At 56.3% G+C, this 27659-nt stretch overlaps 2 protein-coding genes across 3 annotated transcripts in view; one reads left to right on the forward strand and one right to left on the reverse strand.

Moving 5' to 3' along the window:
• SLA (Src like adaptor) overlaps nucleotides 1-27151 on the reverse strand; it is a 32605-nt gene extending 5454 nt beyond the window's left edge. The window contains exons 1-6 of one of the 2 annotated variants that reach the window (XM_036263692.1): nucleotides 26993-27151; nucleotides 16285-16382; nucleotides 6737-6836; nucleotides 5868-5954; nucleotides 4480-4583; nucleotides 1632-1763 (exon numbers count right to left, since the gene is read on the reverse strand). In XM_036263692.1, the coding sequence (XP_036119585.1) occupies nucleotides 1632-1763; nucleotides 4480-4583; nucleotides 5868-5954; nucleotides 6737-6836; nucleotides 16285-16345 (484 nt within the window). In that variant the 5' untranslated portion in view covers nucleotides 16346-16382; nucleotides 26993-27151. Of the gene's footprint in view, nucleotides 1-1631; nucleotides 1764-4479; nucleotides 4584-5867; nucleotides 5955-6736; nucleotides 6837-16284; nucleotides 16892-26992 lie in introns of those variants that run through there. The other variant, XM_036263691.1, reaches the window with a different exon arrangement.
• The window catches only part of TG (thyroglobulin), a 183715-nt gene that overhangs the window by 113904 nt on the left and 42152 nt on the right, over nucleotides 1-27659 (forward strand). The gene's annotated exons all lie outside the window — the stretch shown is intronic.

Here is a 27659-nt window from a genome sequence, read left to right on the forward strand (position 1 = left end):
GGTTTCAGTCCCTTTCCGGTTACCGCAGGGGTGTCCGTCTCCGGATGCAGTGGCCGGGGGTAGTTGGGAGGGCCCTGCTCGGCCCTGGCTCACTGTCCTCGGGTGATCCCGGCCCGGCAGCTGTGTGGACGGCCCTGACCGTGAGATCCCTGCTGGGCGGCCTCCTTGCTTGTTTGCTGTTGTCTATGCAAAACCTACGGTCTGCAGCCTCTTGTACGATTGTTATTAAAAGCCAAGTACCACAACCGCCCTTGACGCAGCCAGCAGCGCTGACAGCCTGCGGGGCTCCTTCCTCTTTCAGTCTGAGCCAGGCTGCTGGGGTTCGGCCGTCACAGGATCACACTGGTGACCCTGCCTGCCGGGCGGTGATGCCTGTGTCCCGTGAACGACGGGGATTGTCGTGCCCAGGGCCGCGGGCCCCCCACCTTCTGCAAGTGGGGAATGTGTCCAGGAGAGGGGGGGTTGTCCACGGCCTCACAGAGCCCTCTCTGACATCGGGCCCGTGTCTCCTATGCGGCCATACCTCCTGCAGATGTGTGCTTCCCACAGGCCAGGCGTGAGACAGGCCCTGTGCTTGCCTCCTCTCTCCTTGAAACGCCCCTCAGGACCCCACACCCCAAAGGTCCCCAGGGGTGTGAGCTGACCTCTGAAAGCAGGAGACCCCAGCACGGGAAGTGCCTCTCCTTCTTCCGAGGCTCTGAGGACAAGGAGGGGGACGGCGTGGCCGGCCGAGCGCAGGGGGGCGCTCTCCCGGGGCTTGGCCCGCACTGACCGTGGGTTCGCGGCGTCCCCAGTAGGAGCAGCCAGCACCCTCGTTACACAGAGAAGACAAGGGGGCACGGAGCTGAACAGCTAGCCCAGGGCGGCCCAGAAGGTCTGGGACCGGGTTCTACACCCAGCTTTGAGAAACGTAGACACCTTGTTACTATTCCTCCCTCTTCCAGAAGGCAAATCCCAACTCATGCCCTGGCGTGCAGGCCTGTCGGTGCAACTGAAATGTCCTCCTCTAACCCCACCCTGCCCCACCGCCCCTATCGAAACCACACTCTGTTTCTGCCACCTTGGCCGGTGCCCCGTCCGGGCAGTGTGGACTGTCTCCGCCTCCCCTGGGCCAGGAAGGACACGGGCTGAATGAGGCCCACAGCCTGGTCGGTAAGAGCTCACTGGGAAACAGACCACAACGCGGTTAACCAGGCCACAGGGCCCAGCGAGGGACCCCGGGCATCTGCGGAGCAGACTCCTGGTGCTCCGAGGAGGGGCTGGGGCGTGCTGGCGGGAGGCCCGCGGTCTCTGACAGGCAGAGAGAGGAGATGAGCAGCATCTCAGAACAAAGCCCCAGGGGCCTGCACAGTGCACCTGAGGGAGTGCGCGCCGTCTGGTCGTGGGCACGGGCACCCTGACCTCTTTCGCTCAGGGAGAGAGAGGGCCGGGGTAAGATGAGCTGCATTTTACTGGCTCGGGCGGCGCTGGCCTCTTGCAGCCTGAAGCTGACAGTCTGAATGAACAGGAGAAGAAGAGCACGAGGAGAAGGCAGGACGGGCAGAGCGCGCAGGGAATTGCTGGCATGAAGTCACGGCCCAGGAGCAGCCTCGCCGGAGGGCACCACGGGGCCGGCCCTGCAGGTGTCTTACCGGAATAGTGGTTCACCAGGTCCTCCAGGCACTGGAAGGTGAGCCTCGGCGAGATGTAGTACCAGTTGTTCGGCAGGCGGAAGATGCGGTAATGCTTCACCTGCCGGTGTCTCACCGAGAGCGAGTAGAAACCTGCAGGGCGTGGAGGGCAGGTCAGTGGCAGGCCATGTGTGCCCGCTGAGGGCCCCCGCGCCGGAGCCCGCCAGCCTTGGGGCCGAGCGACTTTCTCAGCCTTGTGTACACCCTGGTGCCCGGGCATCCACACTGTGCACACCCTGGTGCCCGGGCATCCGCACTGTGCACACCCTGGTGCCCGGGCATCCGCACTGTGCACACCCTGGTGCCCGGGCATCCGCACTGTGCACACCCTGGTGCCCGGGCATCCGCACTGTGCACACCCTGGTGCCCGGGCATCCGCACTGTGCACACCCTGGTGCCCGGGCATCCGCACTGTGCACACCCTGGTGCCCGGGCATCCACACTTGCGTTTGGAGCAGCCGCCACGAAAACCCCATCTGCGGGATGTGGCTCAGTCTCTAGAGCCCGGGGGGGGCGTGGCATTTCTGCAGCCACATGGCATTGGCCGGGTTGCTGTGCAGGCTTCCTGGGGCGCCGGCCTCCCTTTGTGGAGTTCCCAGGGGGAGCATCCTCGTCCTTTTCTGGATCCTTAGGCTGAACTGGGTGGTTAGAGCTGGGTCGCCCTGCAGGTCAGGGCCGGGGGTTGCCCATGGGCTCTGCCTGAGGCCTCTTGCCAACAGTCTGTGCTGCCATTCTGTCCCTGACCCCCCGACACCTCCACACCTTTGCGAGGGCCTCGGAGCAATGCCCCAACTTCCTCTTTTCAACCCTCTGCTGTAGGCTTGGTGTTCTCAGAAGTTTGGGGGAAGTGGCAGTAAGACATTTTCCTGGGTCTCCCTAGACACATGCGTGTGAAATGTCCTCCCTCTTTACACACCGTGAGCAAAGCCGACACAGGTGGATGCGAGCAGAACCTCGGACAGCACCTTCTCCTCTCCCAGCCTCCGTGTGCCCACAGCGCAGGTGGGAGATTAGACACAGGGCATGTTTAAGTGTCCTTCCTGCGCTGTATTCTGGAGTCCAGGGGTCAAGGGTCACAGGGCGGAGAGAGGAAGAGCATTCGATTTACTGAGTCTGTGCTGCTTGTGCTGGGCTGGACTCTGTCTCCAACAACTCTCCACAAACTCCCAGAGAGACCTGGGAAGGTGTTGTCCCCCGATACTTCATAGGTGGAGAAACTGAGGCTCAGCGCCCCTGAGCGACTTGGCCAGAGGTACGCAGCTTGGAAATGACAGAACTGAGCTTGGACCCTTGTCCTGAGCAGGCCTCTAGACTAGCGTTCTGAGGGGCGTCCCTCGCCTGGCCAGGCCTGCCCTCTGCGTGACCCCAGTGCGTGTCTTCTGGTAATGTCAGCAGGGACTGGAAGCATGGTGAGTGGGTCAAGGGTGCAAGTGGAAACAAGTGGGAACTTTGCATACCCCAGGGAGGGGAGCCCGGCCCACCTGGCCCGGCCCAGCTGCAGATCTGCCTGACGACATCTTTATTTTTAGATCAGCTCAGGCAGTGCAAGCTGGGTTCTCCCCACCAAGGCCAGGCCAGCTTAGAGGCCCTGGGTCTGGGTCCCCTGCTTCGGGGACACGGGGACGTGCACTGGACGTTTGTATTACTTTGATCTTGATCTCTGCTCACACATTAGGTTTTTGAGGGGAAGGTTGTTATTGAATTTTTTATTGTGTATTTATGGTCCCCTGCTTCCCCAAAGTAAGGCTGCTGCTCATGTTGGTGAAGGGCCCCAGCACCCAGCAGTTCTGGAGCTTAATAGATGCTCAAAGAATACTCTCAGGTACTGTGCGTTCTCTTCTTTGACAGTGTGTGTGCAAGAAGCAGGCTGGAAACTGGAAAATGTCTTCTATGTTTAAATAGTTATTATTATTCTTACCTAGTCTGAGAAGGCCCAAGCTGTTGGAGCCTTGCATCTGTTTGTTAAGTACATGCTACGTCCTGGACACGGTGCAAAGCACCTTCCTCCTGCTAATCTCACAGGAGAGATAAAGGGACCCACACGTAGAGAGAGGTGGCGCCTTCATAAGTCACACAGCTGAAACTGGAATTGGGGGCCCTTGGTCTGAACACGGCAACGGCCTGCTGTGTCATCACCAAATTCCTTAACGCGTGGGATGTAAGGAGTTACACTGACGGAGGTCAGGGTGAGTACGTAAGAGCATGCCTCCGCTTTCCTGATTCTTGAAGAGGTCTGACTTCGCAGAGGGAAGGAATACTGGGGTCTCCTGTGTAGCAAGACCACCACAAATAGTATTATCTGAATCACTCCACAACCTTCAAGGGAGGGGTTTTCTTCCCATTTCCCAGACGAGAAAACTGAGCTCAGAGAAGTAAATGAACCCGCTCTAGTTTCCGAGTTCGAGTGCACAGGCCAGACCTAGTCCAAAGCCCACACTCGCCCTGCCCAGCTGCTGCCGACGCCCAGCCTTTGCTTTTTCTCAGTTAATGGGAAATCGTCCAGCCGGGGTCCCCACTACCCGTGTCTAAGTCCCCTAGTGTTGATGCGGGCCTCCCTGGCAGTGTGCAGGCTGCAGGGAGCTCACCCCGTCAGACTGGTTGGCGTGCTCCGTGGGAGGAGGGGAGAGGAGCTGGGAACCTGACCTGGGTCTGACCCGGGCCTGACCTGGGTCTGACCTGAGCCTGACCCGGGTCTGACCTGGGTCTGACCCGAGCCTGACCTGGGTCTGACCCGAGCCTGACCTGGGTCCGACCCGAGCCTGACCTGGGTCTGACCCGAGCATGGCAGGGTGAGTCGGGGGTTGCTCACCTTTCTTTGTCTCACTCTCTCTGATCATGAAGGAGCCGATCTTGGTGTCGGGAAGCTGCAGCAGCTCCTCGGCCTTGTCTCTGCCCAGCCCCTCGAACAGCCAGCTGGAAGTAGGAAGACAGCAATGAGCACCCGAGCTCACCCCCCCACCAAACACAGGCAGGTTCAGAAACGGAGAGCAAGGGCCAGTGAATATAAAACTGTTGGGATTCAAAAGATGAGGTGATGGGCCTTCCTCTGTGCATTCATGCGTACTTCGAATCTTTCCGATAAAATCCTTAGCACCCACGCGTGCCAGGCCTTGCCTTGGCTAATGGGGTCACGGGGAGGCAGTGAGCATCTTTCTTATCCCGCTTCCCAGATGCCACCCAGACCGCGCCGTCTGTGTCACATGCTACCTGAGCACCCAGAAACCGCGTCGGGTGCCTGGGTGGTAGACGCTTTCAAGTCCATCTCTCTGTGATCTAACTGCCCGGCCCCCCTCACCACCCCATGAGTGCAGGGGCTCTATCTGTCTTTCTGGGGTTCGTTTTTGCGTCCGGGTTGTCGAGGTTGGTATATATTTGTGAGCGAAGGAGTAGTCACAAGGAAGGAAGAAAGGAAGTTGGGGTGCTGCACTATTTCACCAGCTTCCCAAGCACCCCTTGGCTTTCGGCCACTTCCTTCTTCTTTTCCAACTGTTTTAAATACAGCGGCGTTGCACTGTGCTTTCTTGTCTTGTCGCACTTAATGGAAAAGAAGGCAGTTGTGCCCGGCTGGTGTGGATCAGTGGTTGAGCATTGACCCATGCACCAACAGGTTGTCGGTTCGATTCCCAACCAGGGCACATGCCCAGGTTGTGGGCCCGATCCCCAGTGGGGGGCATGCAGGAGGCGGCCAATCGATGTTGAGAAGAATATAGCTAACATGTACCGACTGCTCACTGTAGCGCCAGACATTGTTCCAAGAACTGTCCCTGCTGCACCTTCTCCTTCTCCTAACAGCCCTCTGCATGTTATTCTGTATTGTTATTTCTGTAATTCTGCCTTATGATCTCCAGTAAACAGGTGAGGAAAGGTCACAGAGCCAGTAGGTGACAGAGGCAGGATTGGAACCTAGACAGGCTGGCGCAGCCCCTGGGCGTCAGCCCCTGGACAACACGTTGTCCCTGCGTGTTTCCCGCTGTGGGCCAGGAGCACGGACGGAGAGCTGAAAGTCTAACCCGCTCGTCTTCCTGATGTGACCACCGAGGCTCTGATGGGGGAGGGGCCAGCTGAGTTGAGCGTAGAAGGGCCCTTCTCAAACCCAGTGCCTTCCTTGTCATGGTACCAGGTTGGGACCTCTATGCAAACTGACGAGTCACCGGCATAGACACCGTGCCATGTGGATGCTGGTGTGGATGTACTCACCCATGGTAAACTCTGGCCACGCAGATTCCGGGGATGTAGTTCTCTCGGCCAGTGCTAAGGGAAATGGCTTTCCACCAGCCCCCTTCACTGCAACAAGAACAGACGGGAGGGGTCAACGCTCACTGGTAAAGTGAATGAATGAACAGTCATCAGATTTAACCCGCGCACATTGTGACGTTGATTCTGAAGATCTATCATTGGCCACGTTGACCTGAATTCCTACATATGGAGATGTAGTTTCTAAGTATCTCCCCGCCCCGAGTGGAGCTAACTAGGGAATCTTCCCACATGCTGACAGTAGCCACCAGAGATCGGCAGCTGACCTTCCCAGCTGATGTCCCACCAAGGGGGGCTTTTAGAACTAAGTGTGTGTGATACTGATCTACACCCTACGATATAACCAACACAGCTTCGTGTCTGTGTCCATAAGGGTTTAAATAAAAGGGGACTCGAGCCTCTGTGTGTTCTAGAGCCTATTTGGATCAGGAGGACGCAACAGGACAGAAGGCCTTTCGGAGCCTGGGCCCTCCCTCCTGGGTCTGCCCTGGCAGGTGGTACCACCACCGCATGTGTCGTGAGAGATGAGGCTCGTACGAGAAGCAGGGTTTGGAGCGTAAAGGGTCTCAAAAGCCATCAAGGAATTTAAATCGTTATCCAGGAGGCAATGGGCAGCCACTGAAAGTTTTAGAGAGTTAGCAGCATTGGGAAGATGAAGCATTAAGGTCTTCTGTATGGGCCACGATCCTCACTTCACAACAGGACTGGGGCCCATCTAGAATTGGACAGCGACAGCTAAAACCTAACCACTCCCCCCAAGTCAAGGTCATCCTTTTTGGGGGCATTGTAAAAGTTTTCGAGAGCTAACTCACTCAGAAATCACACGCAGTTTCTCCCCTCGGCGGAAGATTGGGGGGCTGATATCAGGAGATGGGTAATCGCTCAGCACAGCCAGGAAGTCACTGTCCAGTCCTGGGAAACAGATAAAAGGTGTTCTTTTCATGAGGAGCCAAAAAGAGGCCCTGGGAGGGGCAGCTGCAAAGATGAGGACATCTTGGGGACTTTGCAGCTAGAGACACCTTACTTATTTTGAAATAGCCATTTATAGAGCAGGCCCTCTCCCCGTCAGGATGGTGGCGCAGGGGCTTAAAGGAGCCCTGGGGTCAGGCCACCTGCTCCCATCCTCAAGCCTGCCTTCTCCTGACGTTCTCATCTGAGAAGTGGTCACGAGTTCTGCCTCCAGCGGCTGCCCGCGTGCCTATTTTTGGGTAATCTTGAGCAAATCCCAGAAGGCCCACCGGACTCCATGTCCCCGTCTTTAAAACGGGGCTGATGATACCGCGCAGGGTCCTGAGGAGATGAGATGAAGCGTGTGGCGGCACCGTGTAAGTGACAAGGCACTCTCAAGTCACCCCTTCTCATTGGCATTGCCTCGGGTGCCCCCTCTGGGCCTGGAGGGTCCCACGTTGATAACATCCTGGGGTGCGGGAGCTTAGGCTACATGACTTCTGAGGACCCCCCAGAACCAGGAAACTCCGAGGCTCAGGGAAGCACTCTTCCTTGTGGGACATGGTTCTGTGTTGGGGTCTATTTAATAGAGAGTTTGGGGGAGGGGAGAGAACAACTAAGTGCTTTTCATCATGTGCATGTTGAAGGTAGTTCTGGTGATGCTGGAGAAGGCGCGCGTGCCGTCTGGTTGGTCTGAGTACCGCTGGCCGTCGGTGGCAGATGCAGCTGGGAGATCGACATGTTTTTTGTCAGTGAGCAAAATCCTTATTTCACAGCCTTAATTGTGCATTCGATTCGGGTAGTGTTGGGGTACCCTACAGATCAGCCAATACGGTCATTGTTTGCTGTGACATTTATCACCCCGTCTGCTGGTGGGGGATCAGAACTCAAAGTTCTGGGTCACGTATAGACTAATTCACCGACAAGTGTTCACTGAGCACCCTCCCCGCATGGGCCCAGCGCGGCGGACACAGCACACAAGCCCCCCTGCCTGAGGGAGCGTCCGTCCTAGAGAGTGCTCACGTAGTCGCAGGAAGGGCCCTTCTCTGCCCCATTCACCCCAGGAAAATCTGGAGAATCCAGCGCTCGGGCATGGCAGCCTGAGTGGCCCAAACAGGCCACTTTCTGGGGTCCAGACACCCCCATGCTGGGGCTGCTAGACTCTTCCCCTGAGAACTCGTATGTCCTGCAGTCTCCGACTCACAGGTCCCGCACAGTCCAAGCCAAAGAGAGCGTGAGTACTAGAATGTGGACGAAAGGTCAATGAGGTTTCCACGACACTGGATTTGTTTATCAGCTGGTACAGGAGTCAGAAACAAGTGGCCCCCGGGAAACGGCTCCTTGGAGTGTGCTGTTGCTTGGGGGGCTGAGTGCAGAGTGAATCCCTGGGAGCAGATGGGGACCGAAAGGGATTCCTGGGGGCTGTAGCCACTGAAAGACCAGGGCTTGTGCCAAGGAGTGGTGTCGCCATGGAAGGACTGTGTGGCCTGGGACCTGCCGAGCCTGTGGGGAGTCCTCCCTCCCATTCTGCTGAATGAACCAAAGGGGTTCTTCCCCGTGGAGCCCAGACCCCACCCCAATAATTGAAGGCAGCACGAGTGTGTGTCGGGCTTGAAGTCAGAAGTCCCAGTTCTGACAAGAGGTGTATCCAGGTTTTGTGGGGCATGAAGCTTATGCAAATTTGGAGGTCCGCTTTAAGAAAAAAAGGGTGCAAAACTGCAAAAACAAAACCAGGGACAGGCCCGAGAAGGTGCCCTGCCAGGGAGGGCGCTGATGCGCTCAGGGGTTCGGCTTCCCCGTAGATCTGCCTGCCTCCGAGTCTGACTTTCTCCGTCTGCGTGTGGGCACGTCCATCCCCACTCGGGCCTGGGCGCGTCTGGAGGACGAGGGGTCGGAAAGGGCCTTCAGGGAGGGACTCTGGACAAATGACCCCTGTAGGAGCCGAGCACGAATGCACGGCCCCTGCTGATTCCGGAGCAGTTGGTGAGCGGTTTGGTTGTGCTCAACTTGCCGGTTTCCAAATCCTCAGCCTCTGCCAGGGACACGCTCTGCCCTTCCCCTCTGACCCTCCACCTCCATGGGCTCAGGGCAGGATTTCCTGCGGTATCTTTTCATGTGTGCGACTCTCAGGGGAACGACTGTCACCTCCGGGGGCAGCGGTCTCGTAGCCCAGCCCGGCAGCGTGCCTGTACCGTCGGGGATGCTCCAGGTTTACTGGAGGAAACGTGGAAGGTCCCTCGCTGCGGGCCCTTGGCCTCTGCCATGTGTGTAAAGCAGAGCTGGAGGGGCAGGCCGCGGGCGGGTGGGCGTCGCAGAACCAGCCCTTCGGGAAAACAAGTGCCGGAGGGAGAGGCCCCGCCGTGGGTGTCTGTGACCCTGATGGAAAGGGAGGGTCTCCAGGGGGGTCACGGCCTTGACCTCTGACTCCAGAGCAAGACGGAAACAGAACAACCGTCTTCCCTAACCTTCAAGCCAAAGCCGAGGAGAGACCAAAGCAAAAGCAAAACCCCGTTAAAAAGACAATGGTTTTAAGGGGGGAAAAGAGGTTGGGGGGCAGGAGAGTTTCAGTTTCTCAGTAGCAATGGTGAGTTTCCTGTGGAATTTCCCATCGTAATGATGTTTTATAGCGGTAACACCTAAATATCACTCAGAAAACCTGTCACGGGGGCCTTTGCTTAAAGGTAATGGCCTTCATGCCCTGGCAGGTGTGGGTCAGCGGTTAGAGCGTCGGTCCGTGGACTGAAGGGTCTCAGGTTTGATTCCCGGTCAAGGGCACGTACCTGGGCTGCAGGTTTGATCCCTGACCCCTATCCGGGTCCTGAAAGAGGCAGGCAATCAATGTGTCTCTCTCACATCGATGTTTCTCTCTCCCTCCCTCCTGTCCGCTCTATCTAAAAATCAATGGAAAAGTATCCTCAGGTGAGGATAAAAAAAAAGTAATGGCCTTCAGGAGGTCCTTTGCAAGAGATCAGGCCCACCCCTGTCACCTTATCACTAGTATCAGAAAAACTGAGGCCGAGCTGGAGGAGGTACCGGAGTTCGGTTAGGAGTTCTGACGGGAGGGCGGTCGTTCTAAATGCAGCCAGATGCTGGGACCCCCTCTACGTCACCCCTGAGCGTTGGTCCCGGCGGTAAAACAAGTCCAACGTTAAACTTATGAAGTTCATGAGTTCGTGGAGTCCACCTCTATCGTTACCACTCCTGGGGCCCATTGCTCTGTGGAGAGCCAGGGGGCCTGGGGCGAGGGCTCTGAGGAAGCGAAGGGGTCACTGCAGACAGAGATAAGAAGGGGGACGAAGTAAGTGACGAAGGACGTGCCAGGCAGGAGAAGAGAAACCCAGAGAGAGTTTTCAGAAGCGAGATGGGCTTTGGTATCCGTCAGACCTGGCTCACATCCCACCCCACCATGTCACCGCTCTGGGATTTGGGAAGAGGTGGGTTGTGAACTCATCTGAGCTTGATCTCTTTCTGGATGAAAATGGGAAATATCAAAACTGCCTCATTTGATCGGGTTGGGACGCAGGCTCCTACCTCGTGGGGGGGGGGGGGGCAGCTAGTTTTTCTGTGCGAGGGGGCGGGGCTATCAGTCCATAATCTCAAACCACTGCAGGCCAGAGTACCCTACGTTTTCAAAGTCCTCTGAATTGGGTACATTTTCAAAGATTCTTGCCCTGGCCGGTTTGGCTCAGCGGTTAGAGCGTTGGCCCTTGGACCAGAGAGGCCCAGGTTTGGTTCCCACTAAGGGCGCGTGCCTCGGTTGCAGTTCGTCCCTGGCCCTGGTTGAGGTCGTGTGGGTGGCACCCACTCGATGTGTCTCTCTCACATCGATGTTTCTCTCTCTCTCTCTCTCTCCCCCTCAAGATAAATGCAAAAAATGTCCTCAGGTGAGGATAAAAAAAAAAAAGATTCTTATCTGCCAAAGATAAACTGCATTTGGTGAGAACTGAAGATGGAAACCAAAAGGCCAAATATTTGCTGATAGCTCAACTCAAAAATGAGTCAGAGTGAACAACTTGTACAAATGTGTAAAAATAGCAAATGACCCCAAAGAAGGAAGGAAGCCCAGGCAGAACCTACTAGCCGCAGATATTACTTGGTCAAAGAGGACACGCCCCCTTGTTATTACATTATTATCCCTTGAAGTATTATTACTACTTTTTAAGTGCTGAGAAACTTTTAGTAGATCTCATTATTTTTTAACATTAAAAAAAATTTTTTTTTTTATCTTCACATGAGGACACTTTTCCATTTATTTTCAGATAGAGTGGGAAGGGGAGAGAGAGAGAGAAACATCAACATGAGAGACACACATCTATTGGTTGCCTCCCACATGACCGGCTGGGGACCGAACTGCAATCGAGGTATGTGCACTTGACCAGAATCGAACCTGCGACTCTTTGGTCCATGGGCTGACGTTCTAACTGCTGAGCCAAACTGGCCAGGTCTAGTAGATCTCAGTTTTATAATCATCTAGCAAAACTAGACATTCATTACTTCTAATGCTCCATATGGGACATATACACTTATTTAAAGGGCGAAGAAGCCAAGGCTGGAGAGTTTAGCAAGGTGTTCAGGGGAGATAGTGAAGATTTCCAAGTCCGTGGTCATGTCACATAGCTCTCCTTGGCACCTAATTACCAGGTTCCCCCAAGTTAACACTTGGTCCTTGACAGGTTGGGACAAAGGCTGACTTAAATGAGGCTTCTGGCCTGACTGGAGTGGCTCAGTGGCTGAGTGTCCTCCTGTGCACCAAGTGGTCACCGGTTCGATTCCTGGTCAGGGTACATGCCCAGGGTGTGTGCTCAATCCCCAGTACAGGGCATGCAGGAGGCGGCCAGTCAATGTTTTCTCTCATTGATGTTTCCATCTCTCTCTCCCTCTCCCTTCCTCTCTCTCTAAAAATCAATAAAGGAAAAAAGTAAAAAATAAATGAGGCTTCTGAGGCGCCGCAGCATGATGTACCTGGTGGGCAAGGAGCTAACCCAGTAATTTCGGCTTTTGCTTAAACATTCCTTGACTCACACCTATGCTCACAGCCTCTAGGGGGAGGAATGGAGTCAGAGGCCTCAATTTTCAAATCTTTCACAGAAGACACATGCACACATGCTCACCAATCAGACAGGGCCGGGCAGATTTGCCTGATAGAGGTCAACCCAGTTCTGCTAGTTACCGCAGAGCATGGGCTGTGCCTGTGGGCCCTGTATTGTGGGCAAGAAAGGCAGACACCATGGTCCAGAAAGCTCTTTTCTGTCCACAGCCTTGGTTTTTCTATCTGTTAGATGGGCAGATGGGCACTGAGTATCCCCCAAGGCTCTTAGATGCTACAGTGAGGTGCAGAGACTTGCCTGAGAATACACAGCTGCCCTGGCCAGTCTGGCTCAGCGGTTAGAGTGTTGGACCACGGACCAAAGAGCCATGGGTTTGATTCTGGTCAAGGGCACGTACCTCGGTTGCGGTTCGATCTCCAGCCCTGGTCAGAGTCATGTGGGAGGCAACCAGTCGGTGTGTCTCTCTCACATCGATGTTTCTCGATCTCTCTCTCCCTCCCTCCCACTCTGTCTGAAGATAAATGAAAAAATATCCTCAGGTGAGGATTTAAAAACAAGAACACAAGCTGGTAAGTTGAGTGCCTGGTCTCAAACCCAGCTAAGTGCCAGCAGAGAGCACACTCCGTTCTCCATCACCAGCTCTTCTGGTCAGAGCCGAGCCCACCTGCACTGCTAACCGGTGACACTTTTCTTCCTGTCCACTCACCTAAAAACTCGTCAGTCCCTTCCAAGCAGGGCGGAATCGTGGGTCTGATGGACTAGTTCTTTTTCCATCACAGCCATTCAATGCACAAGGTTATACAAGTTGAATGGTCATGTCCCCTCTCAGCCCGTCGTAAGTATCAGCAGCGGACCTAGTAAAAGCCCTCATGCAGGTTCCGGTCTGTGGCACCCGCCCGAGGGCCCTTGAGTATCTGTGTCATGGTATCGGGTGACCACGCTCTGGAGAGCACCCACCCCCTCCTTGAAACTGTCCTTGTCCTCTCCAAGCCTGTAATGTTGGGGTGAAGGGAGGGACTCTAGGTCCAGGCCACCTGGCTCCGTATCCCAGTGGTCCCCTCCCGAGCTGCGTCCTCAGGCCTGTAACTGAACTTTCTGCTGCCTCAGTTTCCCCAACTGCAAAGCAGAGGCGATCGTGGCGACTGTGCTGCGGCCGTCGTGAGAATTAAGATGACGTGTGTCGAGCTCGTGGAATCTTGTCTACCACGCTCTAAGCACCGACTAACTCTAATTATCCCCATTTTGCAGATGAGAACAGAGAACCCACAGAGACAAACTGAGGTAGCTCATCCTCCGTCGGGTGTTCCTGGACGGGCAGGACTAACAGCTAGGTCTGTGGTCTGCAAGCTTTAGGGAGCTCAAGAGGCAGCAGGGGGCTTGTAAGCAATGCCAGGTGCCGCTCCTGCCCACCCACCGTCACTGGGTTCCCATGAGCAGGGCTGCAGTGGGCCAAGGGATCTGCATTTGATGACTTCCCCGGGGACCTGAGGTGGGTGGTCCAAGGACCACTTACTGGATGTGCCAGGCTGGGCGGAGACTTCCCTGCCCCCTCCTGCCTCCCCAGAGCCCCACCCACCCCTTTTTCCACCCGGGCAGCACCCTGCGCTATGTAAATGCGCTGCTTGGCGTTCTTCCCCGGGCCTGCAGCAAGGGGTCTGAGGGGGGCTGGGTTTGCATTTGCACCTGTCGGGGAGTTCTCACTCTAGGTCAGGGCAGTGAGGAGGCAAGAAATGAACAGGGGAACGACCACAGCGGAGTGCCTGAGTTCTCCCTTTAAGGTGGAAATCGGCTATTTCCCCGCAGCAGGGCGCTCTGCGGGCCTTGTTTGAGCCCCGTCCACCTGTGTGTCCGACACAGAGCAGGCTCTGAAACAGGCGTGGGATTGTAGAGACAGGGAGCTATCTGGGATGATTCGCAAACAAGCCATGGGCGCCCCAGTTCTACCACTTTGAGCCTTTTTGGGGGTTCAGCCATTTGGACCCAGCCTTGTGCCAAATGGAGCTTTAAAAACAGTGACTCCACCCACATGCATCGGGGGCTCCTGGGTGCACAGGCTGAGGGACGGATCTTCTGATCTCGAGCTGAGTCCCGCCTCCTGGGGCACTTACCGAAGGTCACCCAGCTCCCAGAGGACAAGCCAGAAACTCAAGGTCATTCTGAGGGCTGCTCCATTTCCTTAGGTTCTGCCAGCTCTGTGACTATCGTGATAATAGTCTCTGGGAACTAGACTGCTCGGCAATGTTCTGCAAAACTTCCTTTAGGAGCAAACAGTTGGGCAAAGTCACAGTCCCGGTTCGGGGGAAGGAGCCTCTGAAAGCTCAGAAAACGTCCTTGTCCCGAAGTCCACAGCTCGGCCCCTGCGGGCCTTGGTGCTTGGTCCCCAGCACTAAGGCTAAAGCAAGTTGCTCTGGCACTAGGGGGCTGAGGCAGCTGCCCCCCTGCCACCCCCAGGCATCTGAAACACACCGAATGAGTAAGCGCTAGTGTGAGCTGAGTAGGTGTGTGTTCCGCGGAAGGCGAGCCCTTCGCGGCATTTGGATAAAGACTAACGAGGGCGGCATCAACGGTGCCACCTTCCTCTCCCGCATCCCCGTAGATGTCAGAGAAAAGAGGAAATCAAGCTAGGACTGATCTCAAGGGGAACTTTTCAGGGGTGGGGGATGGAAAAGCCACTCGCCGGCCCTTGATGTGGTTGCCTGGATTACAGACTGGGTAAGACCTGGGGAATTCTCTACCCAAGGGGTGGAGGGGTGGGGAGACCCCTCTACCTCATTTATTGAGATGACCTCCCACCCACACAGTGGAAAAAGAGAAACTTATTTCATGACGATTTGCATTTTAAAAATACAGGCAAATGAGCAGGTCTTTGGAGGCCTGTGTTTTCATAGGGTTTGCTCAAGCATGCGGCCCCCTTGACCCCTGTGTGAGAAGTGAGGGCGCAGGTGGATTTGGGGGGTGGGTGCCTCCCGAGCTGGCCGGGCCTCCGCATCACAGCTCGTTTTCTAGAAGTGGCCATGCCCTGCAGGAAGCGTGGCCTGAGCGGTTTGGAGAAGTCAGGAGGAGGAAGCAGGCCCTCCCCTCCCGGCTGCAGCAGGACCCGAGTGCACCGCTCGCTCCCCCCGTCACGGGTCCCAGCTCCTCGGTCCCAGCGACTGCTTCCTTGTCCCTCTGAGGTTGGGGGACACAGTCCCAGTCTAGAGTGGCCTGCATCTGCCTTGAGCAGGGTGCAGGCCAGCAGGTCCGCATGCCCACTTAGGGGCGTCTAGGGGTCCAGGGGTGCAGAACCTGCCTCCGCTTCGGAAGAGGGGCCACAGAGGTTGTGGAATGGGCTGCAGGCAGAGGCAGGGCAGGGACCCGGCTCTGTCCACTCGCACGCTGAGCTGCGGCTTGGCAGACCTTCCAATGGACACCTGTGCCTGTGACCTTTGCCCAGTGCAGTGGTGCAGGGCTCATGGGGAACCAGGCGTGGTCACCCCTGGAAGGCCAGGCCCAGTGCTGTGACGGAAAATGGCAGGTGGAAGTGTCCCACAGTCTCCAGTGACTGACCCTGGGGACACCTGACCTCCTGACCATCCCCTTCCCAACGCGCTCGAGAAGCCATGCAGTGTGCCCCCCAACGCCCTGCCTGGGACGCAAAGCCAGGTGTTAGCAGCGACCAGCACCACGAACCCAGAGGGGGACGGGCTTACTCTCGCCTTTGCGGTCTGCTTGCTGGGTCCTCTCCCAGCCCTCCGGCCAGTCCCCGAACGACTGTCGCTTTGGGGGCCTCGCTCCACCTGGCCACTCTGGGCACAGCGGACTTTTGTCCTCACTGATTCACCTGTGGCGCTGCACCCTCCCCCTGGAACACCTGACCCTGTGACCCTTTATCTTCAGGAAGATTCCCTGGGCTGGCAGTGAGCCTTATAAAGTTACACCGCAGCAGAGCTTCATTGGTATCGTATGCCCATGATAATATCATGCCCGTGAAAGTACCATAGCAGCGGCTGGCAGGGTGTACGGGAAGCAAGAGCCTCGGTTTCAGCCTCAGGCCAGCCTGGGTTGGATGTCTGAATCCACAAACAACCTATATCCCGTCTGTGGACTTCAGTGTTCTCCACTTTCAAGTAAAGGGATTGAGCCAGCCCTTCTCAGAGGTCCATCACAAAATGCCAACACACTGGCATCCTCCCGGGGTGCCGCCACCCAACCTCTTTAACATTTAATTATGAAAGTGTTCACTACAAGCAGAGTGAGGGAGGCAAGTATAGGGACTTCGTGTACAGGCTGCTCTGCTTCAGCAGTGACCAGTACCCCAGCACCCCATCTTCACCCCGGTCTCTCCCGGGATAGAGTTAGACATTGCCCCGAAGAAGCAGACTTACCATCTGAGCAGGGCAGAGGCCTCTCTGGCGGTGCCGGGGTGGATCGCATGCTGTTCCCCATTTCTGCAGCTCTCTGGGCTGTCGAAGATGCTCGAAGCCTGCGGCACAGGGGATACACATGGAGCGTCAGCCACGCGCCCAGCCCTCTGGGTGGAGAGTGACCCAGTTTAGAGTACATTGTGTTTCATGTTCCAGGCAGCTCGCTCCTTGGAAGGTGGCTGTTTTCATGTGACGACGAAAGTCGTGAATGTTGGTTACATTTACGCAGCATGAGTTCTTTTATCAAGGGAATGACAGAGAAAAACCACAGAGAAGGAAGTTGCTAGCAAATGCTGTTGGTGGCAACAGTTTCCATTCCCCTGCACCCCAGTGACAGCAAGCTGCAAGCCGCCTAGCTGAGGGTGTCACGTGGCCTCGGGGTCTCTCCACTCCTGAGCCCTGGGCCGCCGTTGGGGTGCGTTACCCCCCCAAAGGGATGCAGGGAGGGAGTGTTCTCTCTTCTGTTTGAGTTTTCAATGTGCTCTTGCAGACAGAGAGAAAGGAAAACCACAATAAAACCATATCCCTGCTGCATGCTGCACGCTTTTACGTCTGTCGGTACTTTTAAAAAAATTCTTTTTCAAGGACAGTTGACATACATTATTTTCTTAGTTTTAGGTGTGTGACATAGGACTAGACATTTATAAAACTTACAAAGTGATCACTGTGGTACCATACATAGTTATTGCAATATTACTGACGACTTTCCCTAGGCTGCTCTGTACATCCCCACGACTACTTTTGCATCCAGCCTACAAATCCCCTGTCCACCTGTCGACCATCAGTTTGTTCTCTGGATCTATGAGTTTGGTTTTGTTTGTTCATTTTGTTCTTTAGATTCCACGTCTAAGTGAAATCATACGCTACCTATCTGTCTCTCTCTATCTGACTCATCTCACTTAGCATAATGACCTCTAGGTCCCCCCATATTGTGGCAAAAGGCAAGACTGCATTCTTTTTTAGGGTTGAGTAATATTCCATTGCAGAGATTTCACTGTGCAGATTTCATTGTATATTTTTGATTATTGTAAAGTCCTTGCATCCTCACCCTGCTTTTAAGTGAAGGAAACTGAGTCTCAGAGAGGGTAGGGGACTTGTCTAAGGTCACACAGCATGTCCCAGTGGGGCTGGGATTTGAACTACAGATGCTAAGTCTCCAGTTTGTGCCATAACGGTTCGGGTTCTGGCTTGGAACACACAAGCTAGGCGACCTTGGGCACATTAATGACCTCTTTCTACCTGTATGGGGGAATAAAAATAAAATGACATTGGGTTGTGGCTGCAAAACTAACAGATAAACCACGTGAAACACTTAAGAACATGGCCTGGTACAGACGTCTCATCGAGGCCCCCACCGCCCATGTCCGGCTTCCAGTGCCTTCCTGGGGCCCATTGGTCACCCCAGGCCCCCAGCCTCCCCAGCTGTCATTGCCAAGCCTTTGGGGTGCTGGAGAGAGCTCCCAGCACCAGCTGAGGAGAGGCTTTGGCAGGACAGACGTGCAGAGATGACCCAAAGCCTTGTGTGTGGGCCCCCCAATTCACTCTCTCTCGTGTCCCCACTCCGCAGAGCGCTGCATGGTCATCCCCTCTCTGACAATGCCATCCTGTCTCCTGTAGCCTGGCACTTGGGGATAAGGACCAACTAAGATTACAGATTATCCCCATAAACCTGTGCCCGGGCACCCACCACCCCAGCCATCCAGGGCCCCGTTTCTCGGCCTATCTCCTCCCCACTCGGTCCCTCCTCTGAGTCACTCCCAAGCAGTAGGCGCCAGCTGTCACGTCCGTGTGACCTCTTCCTTTACATCACGACCCCAGCAAACGCCCTGGGGAAAGACTTGGTCACCTGTGCAACGTAATCCCACCGTCACCTCTCCTCCAGCCGCTGCGTCGTTCTCAAGCGTCCGTGTGCTCTGTGCGGGGTTCGAGGAATCCAGCACAGGAACTAAAGAACCACTTGAAACTGGTGTTTTCCGATCGGAGAACTGGGGGCTCGCCGAAGGAAGGAACATCCCAGGGTCTCCAGATGAGAGGGTTCTTCCCCTCCGACTCTCCCTGTCCCGCCTCCCCCTCTGGCAGGGGGCGTGCAGGCCGGGTGAGGGCTGGGTTTCATGCCCCCCACATAGCACGCTGGTCAGCAAAACCCATCGGGCTCACCAGCCCCTTAGTGGTCTGCTCGCCGGCTTCCTGCCGTCTCCAGGAAGGAGTTAAATCCGACAGAGGCTTTGATTGGAGAAAAGGGGGAAATGCCCCAGAGAGGGAGAGCCGGAGCCTCCCTAATGAAATGGCTGAACAATTTGATTCAATCTGTGAGGGTTTCACGTGGGAGCTGGGGTGGGGGAGGGTATGAGACATAATTGCTTCTAGGAACACTAAGGAGAGGGCAAGAGAGAAATGAGTTAATTAACTGTGGTGCTAACGGTTCTTGATTTCTCTCTGCCTCCTCGGTGGTGTCAAAGGACCGGAAACGGTTTTTGCCTCTTACTTTCCCTCCATCCTTTGGATCGACGCTCTCTTCTTTGCCTGACCTTGGGCCTCAGTTTTCTCTTCTGCAAAATGAGATGAGTGGAAAAGATGCTCTCCAAAGAGAGAGCCACTTAATTAATTCTAGCAATCAAGACTCAATGACTTTTTAAAATGATTAATAAGGGAAAAGCACCATTGTCGCTTCCGTGTGACGTCCCATTAGACAGAAGGCAAACTCGGGATCGAGGGGAGGCCGTTCGTGGGAGCTCTGTGCCCACCTTCTGGTGGGCAATTAGCAGATGCCATTGTGTTTAATCTTCCAGCACCCAGGAGGCGGGTTCCTCTTTCACCTTCTCCGGAGGTCAGCCCATTAGCTCACCAGCCTGCTCTCAGAACTGGGACCCCGCGGGGAGGCGGGGGGCACACCTACCTCTCCTGACTTCAGACCCCAGGTCCTTCCCCGTGGGCCATGCTGCAGTCTCGCCATGGGAGGGAGAAAGCTCCCCCAGGAATGCGGTCAGGGACTGGCTGGCTGCCACGGGAGGGGACACACGGCAGGGAGGGGTCACAGCCCGCAGGGAGCTGCCAGCAGGAATGTGGGCCGTGCCTGCGCCACCAGCCTCTGTCTGACAGACCAGGGGGCCTGCGTCCTGTTGTCTGCGTTCCCTATAAACACGGGGTCAGGCTTCTCCGGACCCTCGTGCCTGGGCAGTGTCCCAGGACGGGTGTGCACTGTCCACTCCGCGCTCCTGAACGCCAGGCCGCGCTGTGGGATTGGAAGGCCGCCCGAACCCCTTCATGTGTGCGGGGGAGGGGGCAGAGGAGCCTCGGGCAGGGAGGCGGGTCTGGGCTCCTAGTAAACCAGGAACAGCTGCGAAACCTTGGTGGCAGCTGCCATGTGCAAACCTACTTAGGGATTCCGCCCTCCCTTTGGCCTTAGAATGTCTTCCACAAAGTCAGAGCGCGAGACCTAGTCACGTGACCTGCTTCTAACGCGTGTGAGGCCCTGAGTGGAAAACCCACCCTCACCATCCCGATCCCAAACCCCCCGCCGCCGGGAAGCCAGACCCGCCAGCGGTGTTGCGATCAGCCCTTCTCCGCACCGGGCGAAGCTTCTGGTAGCTGCCATGCTCGGGGCATCTCACAACAACTGCACTTTATCAGTGAGACCCGTACGTGACTCGTCCCAGGTTACAGGACCAGCTAGAGGGACGGCTGGGGTCAAACCAGGTCTGCCCGGCTCCACGCCCCGTGCTCTCCACCGCCCCGACGTGCTGCCCTGCTTTCTCGCCCTCCGGTCTCATCGAAGAATGCGACAGAAAAGAGATGTTTAAAAGTCAGCAAAGCAAACTTCAGGGACTGTAAACATTTGGGTGAAACTTGACCACAAGGGACACAGAGGTCCCAAGGGGTCTCTTGGATGTCAGGTGGTGGTGTTTGGAAGCCCAGGTCTGGGGATCTGGCTGTGGGGGCAGAAGGGATGGGGGAGAGAGAGGCCAGCTAAGGCCTCTGGGATCTCAGCTGTCACGGCCATTCTCCGGTGCCTGGCGTCCTCAAAAGGGCAGCAGCGAGTCACAGGGACTGTCGTAGCCTCATTTCAAAGAACAGTGAACGCGGGGGGAGGCCGAGGGAGGGGAGCCGGTGGTTTTGTAGCACTTCAATGTGTCTGTGCAGAGAAGTGATAGGAAATGTTTCCAACATGCCTCCAGGCTTCTCTGGGTAGTGAAGTTATAGGTGATTTATTGATTTGTTTTCAGACCTTTCTGGAGTCTTCAGATGTTCTCCCACATGCACGAATTGCTCTTATAATCACGAGCAGAGCTTGGAAAGAATAAGGGAGACTGGAAAAGGGATTTTTTTCTTTTAAGCAGGCCAGACTGAGCTGTGTGTCCTGGGACAAGTGGCTGCACTTCTCTGAGCCTTGCTTTCTCAAATCCATAAAGTTGAGGTATGAATCCATGCCCTGCAGGGTTGTTCAGAGGATCAGACAGATTGCATCCCAAGTGGACGAAGTTTGATGAGACAAGATGGCTAAACGTTGACCAAAGCCCGATTCCTCGGGGCACTGGACTGTGCGTGGTGGGCAGACCCTCCCCTCCTGGGGCCTTGGGGTCCTCAGATATGACGGGGAAAGGTTGGGCCAGACAGCAGCTTGTGAGCCTGTGGCCCAACTGTTCCTGTTGTGACTGGTCCTAGCTCCCCGCCTTGTTGCTTTGGGCCTGGCCCAGTGCTACCAGGGGTCTGACCCTGCAGCAGGGACAGGGAGAGCTGGGACAGGGGCTCGACATCAGGTGGAGTCCCTGCCAAGGATCTTGCAGGATTTCCGGGGCACCCCACCACATCCTGACCCCACTCGGCAGGTGCACCTGCCCCGTGACCCACATTGCGCCTGCTCTCCTCTGGGGCAGGTGCAGCCACAGGCCCGCCGACCACCCACCTCGTTCACCTTTCCCTGTGCGGAGCAGGAGGCTGCGCACAGCGGTGGCCGGGCGCCGGGAGGGCAGGGCCAGGGCGAGTGGGCAGCGGCTCAGACAGAGCTGCGGCCACCCGCCACCTCCTGCCTCGGCCAGGGGCTCTCAGAGCCCCCAGAGCGGGCCTTGGGGTTCGCTCACCCAGGACATTTCATACCTGCTGGTTTGAAACCTGTGTGAAGAACGTTCCCCAGAAACTCCAAACGTGAACTAGAGAAAAGCAAGCTGCCGGTTGGGGGTCAGCACGCTGGCCCCCTGGTCCCACACCCCATCCCTGGAAACCATGAAGTATGACGGAAACAGCACTTCAGTGCCTTCGTGTCGCACAGAAAAGGCTCAGAGCTCGGCCGGTTCGCACATGTGTCTGTCAGTCTGTCCGGCTCTGTCCACCCGGGAGCTGCTGCCCATTGGTCAGCGGGGCCGGCAGGTCCGACCTGTGTCCCCAGAGGGGACCTGTGTGCTCTCAGGCTGACAGCGGGCTTGGCTCCACCCCAAGACCAGGGCGGAAGCGGCCTATCCAGCATTTTAGGGTCGTGTTAGGATGTCAGAGGAAGAAGCCAGCTTTCGGCCAGCGGGTGCTGGGAAATTTTCAGTTTTACCCCTGTTAAGTCACTAAACGTCTTTCCATCGTTTGTATTTCAAACACGGGCGTAGCCCTACCTGCCCCGCTGGGTTTTCCCAGGGAAGGCGAGCGAGCAGGCGACACAGGATGAGCACGCGAGGGGATCTCCACGTCTCGTCCCCGCACCGAGGCTCCCACGACAGGGACGCGCCTTCGCGGCCCGGCCCGGCCCGGCTGTCGCTGGGAGCGGCGTCTGGCTTCATAGCCCATCGAAATCGAAAGTAGAAATCCACCCCCCATTTTTCTTTTCTAGATCAGCTCTTCACACACAGAGCCGCCCTCAAGGCACAGGCTGGGGGGCGCCGAGCCGCCCTGTCTGCGACTCTGTTGGACCCGGAACACATTTCTTTTTGCCAAAAACTGTAACACAAATGGTGTTAGACCCCAGGCCATGTCCTGGACACCTACGTCACCCGTAAGCCACTGCCGTCACAAACACGGACAGAGAAGACACAGCCGTAAAGACAACTATTTCCATGTTCGATGACAGATATGTGGTTTTCCCGCACGGGAACCCAGTGGATCGGAAATAGGTGTTTTCTTTTGATTTCCAGGGTGGGCCCTAGAAAAGGCAGGGTCATTAGAAAGGAGGTGGATGGCGAGGCCATGGACGTGCTAGCGGCCATCTGGACGTCGGGGCCTGGGATCGTCAACTTTGTGATTTATTGTATCACAGGAGCCAGCGAGACTCGGTTTTGCTTTCTATCCACACACGTGAATTACCACTGTGTCCCCTAAAGGCATCGAGTGAGATCGAAATCTGTAGTGTGCCCCCCAACACCCTTGGCGCACACCGAGTCTCGTGCTCGGGCCGCACACCCTTCACTGGGGCTAGTCCTCCAGACCCTCCGGTCCCGGGGGAGAGGGCGCCGGGGGAGAGGGCGCCGGGGGAGAGGGCGCCGGGGGTGAGGGAGCCGGGGGAGAGGGCGCAGGGGGTGAGGGAGCCGGGGGAGAGGGCGCAGGGGGTGAGGGCGCAGGGGGTGAGGGAGCCGGGGGAGAGGGCGCAGGGGGTGAGGGCGCAGGGGGTGAGGGCGCCGGGGGTGAGGGAGCCGGGGGTGAGGGTGCAGGGGGTGAGGGCGCCGGGGGAGAGGGCGCAGGGGGTGAGGGCGCAGGGGGTGAGGGAGCCGGGGGAGAGGGCGCAGGGGGTGAGGGCGCAGGGGGTGAGGGCGCCGGGGGTGAGGGAGCCGGGGGAGAGGGCGCAGGGGGTGAGGGCGCCGGGGGTGAGGGCGCCGGGGGTGAGGGTGCAGGGGGTGAGGGCGCAGGGGGTGAGGGCGCAGGGGGTGAGGGCGCCGGGGGTGAGGGCGCCGGGGGAGAGGGCGCAGGGGGTGAGGGAGCCGGGGGTGAGGGCGCCGGGGGTGAGGGAGCCGGGGGTGAGGGCGCCGGGGGTGAGGGAGCCGGGGGTGAGGGCGCCGGGGGTGAGGGCGCCGGGGGTGAGGGCGCCGGGGGTGAGGGAGCCGGGGGTGAGGGAGCCGGGGGTGAGGGTGCAGGGGGTGAGGGAGCCGGGGGTGAGGGTGCAGGGGGTGAGGGCGCCGGGGGAGAGGGCGCCGGGGGTGAGGGAGCCGGGGGTGAGGGCGCCGGGGGTGAGGGAGCCGGGGGTGAGGGCGCCGGGGGTGAGGAGGGCACCAGGCCACTCTTCTTCAGCTCCCCCCCTCCCCGCAGAACACCTGCATTGCCCTCCAATGGATGGTGACTTTAACCAGTGTTTGTGTCACTGTGACGAGCTGCTGTGAGGACAGGGACACTAGACCGGCTGCAACCCTGCGGGGAACATGGTGGATGCTTCTTAAGGAAATAAGACAGCAACAGATGAAGAACGGGGGTCCCTGTGCCTCAGAGAGACCTGTGGCATCATCCCTGTGAACAGCAGGAAGTCAGAGGGCAGGGCATTTGCATAGCTTGTCACCTCTTTGGGAAGAGGTGGAGGCGGGATTTGAACCCAGAGCCCAGCTGGCCCTTAACGACTGAGCTGTCAGGCACAGGGAGGGGAGGGAGGATGGCAGAAAGCTGACTGTCCTTTATCAGGACAAGCTCGCGTGGCAACTTGTGAGGGGTGCACGTGCTGGGCGGCCCGGTCGGTGTGCTGACCGAGGAGCGGAGCCGTAACTGGGTCCTGACACTCTGGCGCTTGGACTTTGTGTTCGGAGGACATGGTTCTGAGCTAGTGTCCATGTGGTGCGGAGGGGCAGGATGGGAGCAGCAGGCCAGGACACATCTGCAAATCAGGAAGGAGTGTGGCCACCCCAGGGTTAAGGCGAGAATTCCACTTCCCAGACTAGGCTGATCCCCTGCTCTCTTTTCGGGGTTTGTTTGCTCCCTGTATGCTATAGACCTCAATTTGTCATTATATATTCATTTCCTCGAGAGGTGACACCCCCAGGTTGTAAACTCCCTGAGAACAGTCCATGCGCTGTCTCCCTCAATGACAAATCATGACCTAGCAGGTACCTGGCACGTAGTAGGTGTTCACTTCATTTGGTTTAGTGGCTGGGGTACATCTGCTTTCCAGGGCAGCCGGAGCCTCTCCAGGTGGGCATTGCCCCCTTGGGACAATCGCGAGGACAACCGTACTTTCTTCTGAAGCTCTTTGAGTTCCCAGTTTTGTCCCCACCCACACCGAGTCCTCCTCTGGCCATGGTCTCGGCTGCTAGGAAGTTGCCAGGGAGGGAACTATGACTTGGCAAAGCTGTTTGACAGCAGAAGTGAGCCTCCCAGCCTTTGAGGGCCGCCCCCCCCCCCCAGTTTCTGTCTATAGCTCGAGTTACCACAATGAAATAAGTCCCCCTCCCCTGCAGGTTTTCAGATGGGAGGAAGTGGTTTGTACCCTGTGTACTAATTGCCTTTGGAACTATTAGGGAGGAGGGGGAGGGCGGGAGGAAGTCAGTCACATGGTATGGCCTCAGTGCATATTTCTTAAAGGAAGGGATGGATGGATGGATGGATGGATGGATCAGGATGGATGGATGGGTGGATGGGTGGATGGGTGGATGGGTGGATGGATGGATGGATGGATGGATGGATCAGGATGGGTGGATGGATGGATCAGGATGGGTGGATGGGTGGATGGGTGGATGGATGGATAGGTGGATGGGTGGATGGGTGGATGGAAGGATAAAAATACTATTAGGCCCCTCAGGTTGCTGACAAGAACCAAATGGTCTGGCCTGATGCACTGGAAATTCTTAATGAGAATTAAGCTCCAGCTTCTCTTGCAGCTGGGGGACATAAATTCTTGCTGAATGTCAAATGAAAAATTAAAATCCAGCAGCATTTATGAATGCAGGAAGCTGGCTGGGGTTTACCAGAATGAATAATTTCTAAGTCTTTAAGAAGCACCCCCCCCCTTGGAAACATGTTGCCAGTCTCAAAGCTCAGAGTGGGGAAATTTTTTCTGTATTAGGAAAATGATTTCCGTTTGCTGCAATGCAAACCTGCCTGCGTCTGCTCCGTTTACTGTATCAGATGGAGGAACAAGCAGAAGCAAACACTTAGAAAAATGTGGGAGGGTCGCTGTGTAGTTTGATCCGCTGTAGTTAACACAGCCGGTCACCGGCTACTGCCCAGAAGTATCCCAGTAACTTGGAACACTTCAGTTGTCTGAGTTAAGAATGTTATTAGTAGCCACTGTTGAGTAGTTAGCATCTCCTACATATTGTATATAATTTAACCATTGTACAGACACATGAGGAAGCTGACCTTTGTTTTTTTAAGAAAAGGAAACTAACACTCAGAGAGGCAGAGTGACTCGCCCAGAGTCACACAGCTCATTGGTGGCCAACCCAGAATGTTGACTGAGGTGTAGCTGATTTAGTCAGAGACTTTCAATGAGGTGGTCTTGCTGCCCCGGTCCTGGATCTGTTTAAGACACAGGAATCTAAATAGATGTCAGTCTGTCCATTCCGTGGGTTTTCAATAGTATTCTAGTATGCTTTTCAGAACATATGAAGCTCTCTTGAACCACATTCTCCTAACTGGAGAATATCAATAGCAAAAGATTTTGCCAGGACTTTGAGTTGGGTGTTTGTTACCTCCCCAATTTTGAAAGGACCCCGGCTCAATTTAGAGGCTTGTGGCTCAGCATCTCATAGCGAACCACAGAGTGACAATTTGCAGAATGTGGGGCGTATTTCTCCTAAAATGAAGAACACTGCCTTAAACACACACTCCTGTCTTTCACACGCCTGGCTCTGCCCACCCTCCCTCAGCCCTTAGAGCCTCTCCCTGCTGTGTGTCTTGGATGAATCACTTAACCTCTCTGAGTCTCCTTTTCATGTTTGTCAAAAGCAAATAATAATTGTAACCTTACAGAATTATTCGGGGGACTGCGGGAAAATGCAATGAGCCTCCCCTACCCCTTGGCATGTCCGACATCACCATTCGCATGTACGACCCGGATTCAGGACATTCCGAGCCCAAAGCCACACCTAGGAACCTCAGAGAATGTGGAGTGTGCTACCTCCCTTCAAGAATTCCAGTTCTCCAAATTCTCTTCTGGCCCTACCCCTGCCCCCTACTTGGATTTTTATTGCTTATCATTAGCAATGATTGTTGGCATTTCCCCGAAGAAGGTCCGCACAGCCGAACCCCCAGAAGCCCTACAGTGATCATTCAGCTCCTGGGCTCCACGCACCTTCGGGCGTCAGGACTCTGGACTGACACCCTTCACTGAGCACCTCCTCTGTGTCTACAGGTCCGAGCACTTTGCATATGTTAGCTCAAGTCACCTGCCGGATCGGCGCATGAATCGGGTCCCACCGTTTGCACTTTACGGAGGAGAAAATAAAGGGCTAGCGAGGTTACAGCGACTTGCCCAAGGTCACACTGCTCGAAGCCTCTCTGTGCCAGGCTGTTCTGTCACTGCAAACTCTCCTCGGGCAGAGGTGTGCCCCGCCCCGCTCTCCAGCCCGTCCTGCCATGTAGTTCTGCATGAAGTCCCCACTGAGCAGCTGTGCCATTCTGGGCACCGTGGGAGGTGCTGGGCCTCACTGGAGACATGGCCCTGCTCGTTCTCATGGACAGCTCCTCCAGCTCCAAAAAGTCACCCCCGACAGCTGTGCGTCTAAGGCGTCCTGCTGTCTCTCTCTGCCCAGTCCCCACCGTGCCCCCAAGATACCTTCACAGGTTGGACATGGTGTCCCTGGGGAGCCGCTGACGAGGATCACCGGCGCGGCCTCTCCATCAGCTGTGGCAGGGTGAACGGGCACAGGCCTCCCACGGGTGTAGACAAGCCCATGCTATCGAGAGCAGCAGTTGCTAAACATGCCACACACTTCCTCTGTGAGAAAGGAGGAAGGCCTTGCGGAGGGGCAGGTTCCTGTTTTCAGCACGCGGGGCAGGCTTCTCTCTGTAAGCACAGGGAGGAGAGCGGCTCCATCCACCCGCCTGCAAAGCGCTGGGGAGTGCGGGCAGCTGGCTTCCAAATGGCGGGACATTTCTGCTCCAATTAAAAGGCAGAGGAGGCTGAGGGCAGCGTCCAGGGCCCCTGGAGCTCGCTGGGTCCAAGCAGCTATAGCTTCTCTTTTCTGGGTTTCCCAATTATTACTGCTTCCTTGTGCTGCTGCGAAGTCAACCCCAGAGCAGAGTTTCTGGCCCCCGCTCTGCTGGGGTGGGCTGGGTTTTAATTGGCAGAAGCTTAAAATAGTAGCGTCAAAGTCCCTCCACAGAGAGGAGCTGCCCACCAGCCTGCCTGGGTGTGGGACACCAGGAGAAACTGGAAATGTCATGACAAACAGGTTGTGATTAAACTCGACCAGGGAAACCTGGCCGCTGAACGTGACGTG

The sequence above is a fragment of the Molossus molossus genome, unplaced genomic scaffold (genome assembly GCF_014108415.1).
Source record: "Molossus molossus isolate mMolMol1 unplaced genomic scaffold, mMolMol1.p scaffold_m16_p_16, whole genome shotgun sequence".
In the NCBI taxonomy this organism is placed as follows: domain Eukaryota; kingdom Metazoa; phylum Chordata; class Mammalia; order Chiroptera; family Molossidae; genus Molossus; species Molossus molossus.